The sequence below is a fragment of the Abramis brama genome, assembly GCF_963993115.1.
Source record: "Abramis brama genome assembly, chromosome: 6".
NCBI lineage: Eukaryota > Metazoa > Chordata > Actinopteri > Cypriniformes > Leuciscidae > Abramis > Abramis brama.
The window spans coordinates 36,244,666-36,256,700 of record NC_139968.1 but is presented as its reverse complement, the minus strand read 5'-3'; the positions used below and the strand labels follow the sequence as shown (position 1 = coordinate 36,256,700).

Sequence of the window (12,035 nt, the reverse complement as noted above, 5' to 3'; positions counted from 1 at the left end):
GCAACCTTTTATGTGATGGGAATAGATCTAAATACTTTAAAAGTTCTCACGATTCGTTAATCCCGATAGCTGGAATGGTAAAAACGTATAATAGCTGTAATGGTAAAAGTTTTCGAGAGAGTTCCACATATAATAAGAGTTATTTCATATGCAAGCAAGTCAGCCAATCACAGCAGTGGGCGTTTACACTGAAGTCTCACAGCAGACACACCCCTTCGAACAGAGTGTTCAAACCAGAGGCTAAAATCAGGCTAGGAAAATGCCTTTTATTTCTAAATTATAACAACTTTTGATCTAAAAAACAGGCCTACTAACATTATAAGGGCACCCCAGGAAACATTCTAAAATAATAAAATAATCCATGCAATGGGACCTTTAATGTAGCCTATTTAACATATTCAAATACATTGTCAATGTTAAATGAGGAAAAAAAAAAAGATTTTTTTTCCCTCTGTTAAAACTGTTAGGCCTGGTTTCACAGACAGGGTTTAAATAAAGCCAGGATGAGACCTTAGTTAAATTAGGACATTTAAGTAGCTTTTATAAACATGCCTTAAAAAACATCACTGGTGTGCATTTCGAGACAAAACAATGGCACTGATATAAAACAGCTCAAACATACATTTTAGTCTGGGACTAGACTGAAGCCTTGACTGTGAAATCAGGATTAAAGTCGTAATAAGAGCTAGAAATAAACTTTTTCTTAATGCAACTAGAGGCTGTATATCATGCGTTCAGGTTTTGTTTGAACTAGGAGGGTCAGACTCGTTGTGGGAGGATTCACACAGATGAGTGTTTTCAGCAGAAAGTTTTATAGATCAGACACTGAACGGGTGAAGAAAATGTACCACATGTTTGTTTTGTTCTTTTTGTGCTGGTGCCATCTGACTGGTAAGTTATAAAAGCATTTTTATGACTTAATATTTCAGAACAGTGTATACCGTACATTTGCTGTTGTCTCTGTTTGCCCAAGAATTTTAAAATTGTGATTTACAGGCCTTAAAAATCTATTAAACTGTTAAAAGTCAGGGTAAATAATGGAAATTAATTACTATACTGAACAAACTCAGTGGGGCTCAGAAAGCACTTTTCAAAACTTTTTCTGGGTTAAATATATTAATTTCAAGGATTGTTACTGAACATATAAAATACAAATAGCTATCTCTAAAAATTATTTAAAATATTTTAGAAGTAATAATGAACAACAACAAAAAAAGCAATTAAATTAACCAGTTAAAACATCAGGAGCCGTTGCACCATGATCTAAGCTGGCTCGGCTTCATCCAGCCTTTTAATAAATATTTACACCTGCTGCGCCAAATAAAACTACGTCCATGTGCAACTACATCCAGCGTAGATAATTCACAATTGTTAAAAACTTTGCTATTAATAAAGAATTGAAATTCGCATGGCATCATAACAAGTGAACAAAAAAAGAGAAGTGAAGTCTGCACACTGCATGCTACTCAAGATACATTTATTAAAAGCACAACGTTTCAACCATCAGGTCTTCATCAGGTGCAATAACAAGTGGAGCCAGAGGCACCATCTAATTTCAATGCATAAACTTTACATAACGAAGTTTTTATATCTGAACTCCTCGTACATTCTTACAACGCAAACGTCCAAAACATGTAAATGGTTATTAATTTAAAGTCAGGAATTGAATCTTATTAAAAGGAAAATATATTAAAAGTCAGGGAAAATAATGGAAACTTCTATACTGAATAATCTCAGTGTGGCTCAGAAAGCGCTTTTCAAAACTCAGGGCTTTTTGTGTGTGTGTGTGTGTGTGTGTGTGTTCTTTTTTCTGGGTTAAATGTTTTTATTGTTAATAAACGTATATACAAAAGCCATCTCTAAAAATTATTTAAATTATTTAATACTTTGGAAGTAATAATGATTAAATAAATGAATTAGTCAAAAAGTAATTAACATATAATTTCAAACATCAGGGGCCGTTGCACCATTTAGACGTACAGTAAAATACTTGGGTGTAAGATTACACCAACCAAAACTACAACCAGGCACAACTACAGCCAGCATAGATAATTCACAATGGTTAAAAACTTTGCTATTAATAAAGAACTTCATTGTTCATGTCATAACAACAAGTGAAGACACTGCACCATCTGATTTCAATGCGTAAATGTTACCTAACATTGTTTTTATATCTGAACACTCAGTACATTTACAAATTAAACATGTAAATGGTTATTTATTAAGTCAGGAATTTTTCAGGGTTCTTTCTGAAAGTTATGTGCATACAACTTAATTCACCTTGTATCCCAAGGGTTATGTAATTATGTTATGTGTTAAATAATATATATTTTTTACAGTTATTTTAAATTATTCACAGGCTAAATATCATTGCTGTGAATGGACTTAAAGACGTGAAATATTAGGGACTTTAAGCAACAGCTGCGAATGGAATGGCTACGGCGACCGGAAGTATGCTGTCACACCGCCGTAGCCAAGAACGTAAAAAACACTAAGCAACCGTAAACAGGACAGCGCAACGCGGCATTAATTAATTTATTAATAATTCGTTAAATTTAGCTTAAGTTTAAAACATGTTAACACATTATATAAAAGGCTAGTGGTACAATCATAAACTGATGCAATTACAATGTCATATGCCATAAAACATAACATTAATTTACCTAATCTCTCACGTTGTAGCGACTCCGGCAAATCAGCTGTTCTCCCGTAGTAGACGTTACAGTAGAACGTCGCAAAGTAGAAGTTAAATTCGCGCATGCGCAATACAACGCCAAAATGCCGTTGCCATTCCACCAGAGGCTGTTGCTTAAAGTCCCTACCAAACATACGGTCGCTCCGAGGAAGAGAATGCATGATATGCAGTTTCCGCTTATAATCTCAGATAAATTAATATTTAATATTACCTACATAATGTATGTAATATAACAAAAAAAAAAAACGTATTATTATGATTAACAACATTTCTGTATGTAATAATGTAGGCTACATTATTACTTACAGAAATGTTGTTAATCATAATAATACGTTTTTTTTTATAACACCTTTCAAGAATCCAAGGTCGCTTCACAAAATAATACAAACAGTTGACAAAGAGACAAAGCAATCTGCTTATTATAACAATCAAACAAGCAGAAGAGCAGATGGAGACAACAGATAACTACAGATAATTAACATGAGAAGTTATAGAATCAGAGAAAACATCAATTTCGATAACGTAAACATGTAACATAAATACTGAAAAAGTGGAAGACAGAAGTAGAGGAGGCAGCTTATTCCATAGCTTATAGGGCCTATAACACTAAAAGCCCTACCACCCACAGTAGAGAGTTCATACGTGGGTACGACAAGCAAATTTTCATTGCTAGATCTAAATCTCTGGGCAGAAACATATGGTTGCACTAACTCAGCAAGGTATAAACGTGCGGGGCCATGGCAGGCTTTATAAACTAAGACTAAAAGTTTAAACTGGATGCGACTGACCACAGGAGGCCAGTGAATTTGGTAAATGATGGGAGTTATATGATATAAATGGAGGCTATACAATTTGAAGGCGATGTATAGCTTTGGTGGGTAAGCCGCTATAACTATATAAGGAGTTACAGTAGTCCAATTTGGAGATTATAAAAGTGTGGATAACAGTTTCAGCATCTCCAAAGTTAAGAGAGGGGCATATACAAACAATATTCCGCAAGTGGAAGATCTGACCTATGTGTGAGTCAAAACGTAATGAGGAGTCGAACAAAACTCCCAGATTCCGCAGTTTTTGAAGGCCTAATATCATTGTCATATCATTGAAAAGGTCATGCTGGGGTAAACTCTCTGATTTAGGGCCAATCAACAGGATTTCAGTTTTGCCAGCATTAAGTAAGAAGTTATCAGACATCCATGTTTTAAGTTCCTGAAGGCAAGAGATAACAGACGCGGGTGGACAAGCGGAGTTAGGTTTAACCGTGAAATAAATTTAAATATCATCACACTGTAAAACCCAACAAGTTAACTCAACTCAAACCGATTGAGGAAACTGATTGCGGCAAACCATTTAAGTTTAAAAATAAATACATATGAGTATTGTGAACTTATATATATTGATATTATATATATGACTCAATATATATAAGTTCACAATACTCATATGTATTTATTTTTAAACTTAAATGGTTTGCCGCAATCAGTTTCCTCAATCGGTTTGAGTTGAGTTAACTTGTTGGGTTTTACAGTGCAGCGTAACTATGAAAGTTGATACCATGCCGTCTGATGATCTGTCCTAGTGGCGGCACATAAATTAGAAATAAAAGAGGACCAAGTACAGAACCTTGAGGTACACCATGAGAAATGGTGACGGTACGGGATCGATTCTCATCTATCCTGACAAATTGCTGTCTATCCGATAGATATGAAGTTAACCACTGAAGAGCAGCACCAGTGATATTGCACACAGTCGAGAAAGTTGGGTCAGTTACATCTATCGGCAGTTTGTATTTGGCAAACACATCTCAATTATCCTGCGCAAATTAACCATAAACAATACAGATTTAGTCTCAGATGTGCAATAGATGTGTATTAATTCCATACAGGACTTTAGGTGTATTTTACATCCAGTCTAGTCTTACAACTCAGTGTACGTCCAGCTGGTGCAACCAAACTCTTGCTTGTAAACCATCAGAAGAAGCATTAATCTGATCCTGTTCATGTTCTCCAGGTGTGTTTGGTGAATCAGTGTCAGTGATGGAGGGAGATTCTGTCACTCTACACACTAATGTTACTGAAATACCTGAAGACGAAGATATACTGTGGAAATATGGAGCTGAAAAGTCTCTGATAGCTAAAATCAGCATTGAGACCCAAGTCTTCATCACATATGATGTTCCTGATGGGAGATTCAGAGACAGACTGAAGCTGGACAATCAAACTGGATCTCTGACCATCACAAACACCACAACTGAACATACTGGAGTTTATAAACTAGAGATAAGGGGAGCGAAACGATCGTCAAAAACATTCAGTGTGTCTGTCTATGGTGAGTCGAGATCGTATGTCTCATCCTTCACAACTGAAACACTGAATTTTTAATATGCTCCATTCAGCGCCTCACTGTAACAGATTTTTGCTTTTCTGGTGGACATAATTTGTTTGTGGTAATCAACATTATGCCAATACATTAGATTGAGCTTAACTTACCTTTGAATATTTCTTAAAATGTTTACATACTGATATGTTTAATCATTTTATTGTTACAGCGAGTCACAGAAACCTCACTGATTGTCAACCCAATACACCGAAAATAAGATTGTTTAGATTTACCCATATCTCTCTTTATTCTGTCATATTTTCCAGCTCGTCTGCCTGTTCCTGTCATCATCAGTAACTCTTCACAATGTTCTTCATCATCATCATCAAATTGTTCATTGGTGTGTTCATCAGTGTTGAATGTGTGTGATGCGACTCTCTCCTGGTACGCAGGAATCAGTGTATTGTCCAGCATCAGTGTGTGTGATCTCAGCATCAGTCTCTCTCTACCTCTGGAGGTGGAATATCAGGATAAAAACACCTACAGCTGTGTGCTGAACAATCCCATCAGCAACCAGACCACACATCTGGACATCAACACACTCTGTCACACATGTGCAGGTACCACAGCACTGATGATATGTGTGTGTATTTACTGACCTGATATCTGTCTTCTGTTGAAGATCAGACACATTCACTTACACTAATGACTGTCTCTCTTTTCCTCTCCTTCAGTTCCTCCAGTCTCAGTGTCTCTGATAGTGTTGATCTCTGCTGGATCTCTGATGATTGTTGTTATAGTCGTGATCTTCTGCATCTGCAAGAAATGTAGAAAAACAGGTCAGGAGTATAAGCAATTCATCTGTGCACATCTTTAAAAAATATATATATTTTTAAGACACACAAACACTAAATATATATTAAAAACTATCATTGTAAACATATCTGTGGTTGTTGTTAATGCAGTTGAGACCCAGGAGGACGACAGAACTGATTCAGCATTGAGTAAACCAACAACACAACAAAAGGTAAGAAGTAGTTGCAGTCAGTTAGTGTGATTGAAGTTTGCTGATTGAAGTTTGCAGCATCAGACGGTCAGTGAACGGACGTTTGTGGTTTATCGACTGAACCGTCATTATTACCTTCTGCAGAGAGCAGATCAAAAGCCTATGAAGGCTAAACGGTTTGCAGCTCAGTGTAAGTTTTTCCATTTTGCAGGGCTATTTAAATTCTACTGACCTAAAAATAAGCCATTAGTAGATCAAAATCAAAATGTATCATCACATAGAAAATATATGTAGGCCTATCAAAAAATAATTGATTTGTTTTTCAATAGTCATTGATAAATTATTACATTAAAGTGTTAGTTTATCACCGCCTAATACACACATTAAAACATACAGCAGCGATTGTTAAAGGGTCATTTAGTTCACCTACATTTTTTTAATTATGTCATTCCAAACCTGAATAACCTTCATTCTTCAGAACAAAAATGAAGATTTATTTTTTTATTGAAATCTGAGAGATTTCTGTCCCTCCATAGACAGCTACCAGCCCCAGAAAGGTAGTAAAGACATCATTAAAGTAATCCATGTGACTCCAGTGGTTAAACCTCAGTTTAATGAAGCGATACAAGTGTTTTGTTAGCACAAAAAAACAACGTGCGTCCAAGATTAATATATTGTAAATATAAAAATAGTGGTAATTATTTATTTTTTTTGTGATGAACTTAAACCCTGAATTAACCCTATAAACAATACATGTAATCCATTAAAAACGTTACAGTCTTGAAACCATGACCAGTCTCTGTCAGTCTCGTGTCTACACCGGTGTATCATTTGACTGAACTAGATAATTCCTCTTATAATCAATGGAGTTGCATCGTTACACGTCTTAAGTTTAAGGACAAACCATTTCTATTTCTGTTTCTGCTCGTCATGTGATCTCTGGCCTAAATGATATTTTTTTTTAAATCACATGTTGTAGGCTATGTGGTTTGTTATTTTTAAATAGCCTAACCCATACAAAATCAGCTTTTATACATTAGAATTGTAGAGAAATTAGGTCACAGAGTTTTTACTCATGTCACCTCTGCTGAAGTGTCCTCGAGCTGCAGCTGCTCTGCAGTTTATGATTATCTGAGGTTAGATGCAGCTTTAGCAGACATTGGTTTCTTTGTAGACGTTCTGCAACAAGTGTCAGTGCTGTTGTGTGAAAGACAGTCATTCTCAGCACAGGCTGTCATGACAATCCTGCAGAACTTAATCTGTTTGATGATTTAACGGTTTGAAAAGTCATGATTGATGTCATTTCCTCTTGCTGCTCCATGTTAGCATCTGTTCTGTACAGTAGTTTTTCAAAACAAAACAAAACACTAAGCTTTGCACAGAGAAACCTCAGTTGGTCTTTTATTAATGTTCTATTGTATCAGCAATGTTCCTGATTGAGTATATTTTTCCTTGCAGAAATCAAAGACTGATGCTGTGTATGAAAATATTCCCAAAAAACGATGATCAAATACGCTCCCAAATGCAACTTTTTATTGTATCGTTTAGTTTCATTATTGGTTTCAATGAGTGGTGGTCTAGCATCCAGAAACTCAACTAAAATGTTCTATTTGTATCTCGCCGTATGGAAATGTATCTAACTTTCATTATTAAACATTGATCCTACCCCTCACTCTGTTTGGTTTGTCTAATAATAGTTGTTTTGTTTTTTACAATATCACACAGACACTATATAGGCCTACTGGATATTTTGATAAATGTAACAAGCACATCATCGATTAGAGTCCAAAACAGAAAATCACATCTCTCTAATAATAGCAGCACTAATAGCTATATAGCTAATAGTCGAGACACCAGACACTCCTTGTCTGTTCAAACAATAACAAACTCAATTTAACATAGATTACATAAAAATGTCATATTATCATCTTATTGTATGCTGTGCCAGTACATCTAATGATAGCCATTCCTTCATGACAGTAAACCACAGCAGTTCCCGCCACCAGCTCATGACCTGAAGACAGACCTGAATCTGTTATGATAAAGACATACTGTTAGTGATCAGCTGAAAATCATTGTAGGCCTACTCATATTTTTGACTGATACACCATTTTACTTTGGTCATCACATTTATAATGTGAACTTATAGATGGCGCCATCTGCTGGTCTTTAAGAGAAACAGCTGCTAAAACAGCATCATAGCTCTGTCAAATGCCGCTTCTGGTAGTTTGTGACGCTCGGTCACTGTCCTTCTAACTCTGCTGCTGCGTCCAGATTCGAAGGCTCTTTCAAATGCGTCTTTCGTTTCCCGTGAAGTGAAGGATGTACTGTACATGTACAGTTTGTGAACCCTGTTTTGTTTTCAGACAGTTTAAAACTTAAAAAAAAGTCCAGTACAAAAATACTGTCTCTCATAAATTACAGCATTATAAAAAAAAGTTTCTGTAAAAAATGCCTACCCTGCCTTTAAATAATCAATTCCCCCCTACTGTGTGTGGACTATAGCGTAGACAACAACAAAAAATACCAAAAAGTATTTTTTTTGCCGTGATATTTTTGTATAGGCTAATATTATGTAAAACATATTTCTATCACCATGCCCTGCTATTTTTACAGAAATAAGACAGAATATGACAGAAATAAGCGGTTAGCACAATACAGTAGGCTATGTGAGAGAGCATTACTGTTACTATACTGCTTTTAAATGGTAGCAAATAAATGTTTCCATTAAATGAAAACCACTTTGCATGTGTAATAGAAGGGGTTTAATAACAGTACTGAATGCTTGTTACAGCTGTAATGGTTATTAATAATATACAAAGCATGTGCACTAAGATGATTGTCATATTACAGTTCTGTTGTGTTTATTTAAATCCCTTTTCCCACAGGTTTTTCAGCCAATAGTTACTTACTACTAAATCACTTTTAACAGAAATATTGTGGAAAATGTTTCCAGTTTATTTTGTTCGGTTTATTATATTTTGTGTGATGTGTTTTGTTTTTCTTTTACAGAGAGTTAAAGAGGAAGATTATGTGGACTATATGGAATAACCAGACCATTGGTCATTGATTTCACTGTAGGAATCTCCTACAACAACCTCACAGTCTGACATGGAGACAAGCATGATATAAAACTTAATGTTATTTTCAGCAGATTTCAATGTTAGTTTTAATGTTAGTGGACACACAGCAGGGTCATTATGGGGATGTTCAATTGAGATTGTAAGGAGCACCCATTGGCCCAAAGACGGAGTCCAACGTTCTGGGTGAAGGTATTGTATGTCTTTTCAGCGCTCCAGTGAAGTTTACTTACTTTATTTGAATTTAGTTTCAATATTACTTTAGCTTTACGCTTAATCTGACTCCAATTTCAAATGATAATCCAATTTAGATTGTGTTTCTTATTATAAAATAATCATAAATATTGATTATGAATTAATTGACATCTTTCATTATTCTGGGTATCCCATATTTTTAATTATTCATTCATTAAGGACCCAGTATCGCTTTGAGACGTCACGTTGGGAATGTGCGCTCACGATCACACACGTAGCCAGTTCTGAAATAGTTAGAGGATGCAGTGCAAAATATTTTACCCTTAAGCAGTCGCCCATGCTTCCCAAAAGGTGTCATTTTTTTGTAATAGTCACAAGATGCTATGTGCTAAGACAGCTAAGTGATAGTCAGAAATCGGAAGGTCTCCTTAATGATGTGCCCCATGCTCCATTCATAGTGCCTTTGGTTTGATCTATCCTGGACAGAGATTTGAGGAAACACCAGACTCCACATTGATCTACTAGAAATAATGATTTCAGAATACTTCAGAATAAATCAAGATGTAACATTTATTTGTCAGGTAAAATGTATCATGCCAATTACACAAGGAAATTATTAAAATCCAACTCAGAAATATTAAATACATGACATCAATTAATCAAAGATGACTCTAAAAGTAAGCAATGCACTCCTGACAGAAACACACATTGGTGTGTCAGGGCTTTCCAACAGGAAAACACTGAAACAGCACTGTATGGGGGTGAACCAGTGGTAAAGGGTCCCAAAGTCTGCTCTGACACCTTGCCTTAAATACCCAAACCAGAACAAAAGTGTTGTACCAATATTGTTTAGAGTTGTTTTGGGTCAATTCATGTACCCCAGGGGGTAACACCTGGTTTCGGGGGAGAGAAGAGAATTATCAGATATCTTGAAGAGACATCACCCAGAGAGGAGAACAGAGAAGTTCAAGCTTTCTCATTAAACCAATGACTGCAATGAAATTGAGAGCATTTTACCCAGAGCCGCCTTAACCTAATGTTAGGCCCCGGGGCTGAGAGGTTTTGTAGGCCCCCCATCCCCTCGATTTATTGAATCTCATTTTAAAAAAGTGTAATATAATCTACATCACAAAATGCATTAGTTTCTTTTGAGACCTACAACAGTGAGTTTTCCCTCTTTGAGAACATTGAAAACACCATAATATTGTTATTAACATATCACTGAGCCCACTTGAGCATAAACACAAGGCACTTTATTTAACAACCACACACAGCAACTAAATTTCACCTTTATGCAAATGAGAAGCGATTTTCGCAAGCGACAACCAATAGGAAACCAAAAATAGGAAGCCTGGAGCTCAGCTCCCGTCACTGTCTTGAGTGCAGTGCAGGCAAGACAGAAGAGTTTGAGGGCGATTTCACTGTTTTATATGATTTGACTGATTTAAAAACACTCTCCCGAACAGCATACTGTATCTTTTGAGCCTAATTCCTAGTCAAATTAAAATAATTTTATTGTATCTCTTGTGGCCAGACGAGCAGTCTACTAATAACATTAGAGAGACAGCACTACCAACGGCCACAAGCGACTTCACAGTATAGAGACTAGCGACATACAGCAACAAAATCTGACAAGTTACAAAACAATATGACCTTTTCAGCTCATCATGAACCTGAACATGGGAGGCCCCTGGGCTTCAGCCCAGGTAAGCCTGTGCATTAAGGCGGCCTTGATTTTACCAATCACACTGAGACACTTAAAATGATACCAAACATGAAAAGGAAAAACAATAGATTCACAACATACACCATATATAGACATTCTTAAAGAACTTTCAGTGACTTGACTCAGGGTGAAAGGAAGGGAGGAGGGAGAGGGGAATGCAGAGATAAGAAAGGAAAAAAGTTTGGAAAAGTTTTTTGCCATGAAAAACAGAGCGTTGCTATGGATGCAGGATTCTAACCGTAGAGACGGAACAGACTATTTTCTTTAGCGGAAGCAATACAGTCGTTTTTAAATCAATAAACTCCTTTTTAAATCAATATTTTGTGTCAAATTATTGATTTATTTGGTAGGCAGCCATGTAATTAGCGAGATAATGTAGAGCGAGGCGGTTGTTATAGCGAATACAACCCCTTCCGTCCTGATCAGCCTGTCGGGGTTGAATACGCTATAACAACCGCCTCGCTCTACATTATCCCTTACATATTGTAGGGTGAATTTTTATCTCAGCTTTTGTCTTAGCAGGAAAATCAGTTCTTACATGAGCATGTGCACAGCATCTGGGTTTTTGTGGGTTAGTGTTTTTGAGGTTTGTGCAGAGATAATTTCACTTTTTTATTTTCAAGGTTTGCACTTTGAACTTAGGGCTTGCGTTCTCGAGCCACCAGGCACTGTTTTGTGTGGAAGAGCGGGCTGGATCTTTGGCTCAGAGCTCAAGGCACACAATTACTGTCTCTTACTGATGTTGTGCTACAGTATGTTTATCTCTGGGATGGAAATTATTCATTTAAAAATAGGCACCATGATGACATTTTAAAATCCTATTATTCTACGAAAGCAGGAACCGTTCAGTGCTCAGGTCCAAGTCTGTTTCGGTCACATAAACAATCATACACAGTACGACCTGTACTGAAATGCTTTGTACGACTCTCCACAGAATACAAACAAATAAATACAATTATTATTATTATTATCAATAATAATAATAATAATAATAATAATAAATAATAATAATAATAA

General features: G+C 36.1%; 1 protein-coding gene across 1 annotated transcript; it reads left to right on the top strand.

Annotated features, from left to right (window-relative positions):
- Positions 1 to 788: 788 nt before the first annotated feature.
- Positions 789 to 11,974, top strand: LOC311084789 (SLAM family member 5-like; the record flags this gene model as incomplete). The annotated part of the gene is made up of 6 exons (XM_084117069.1): positions 789 to 891; positions 4,703 to 5,020; positions 5,338 to 5,631; positions 5,746 to 5,850; positions 5,977 to 6,038; positions 9,030 to 11,974. 6 exons carry the CDS (start codon positions 789 to 791, stop codon positions 9,066 to 9,068), a joined length of 921 nt encoding a protein of 306 aa, XP_083973195.1. The 3' UTR covers positions 9,069 to 11,974.
- Positions 11,975 to 12,035: the final 61 nt, after the last annotated feature.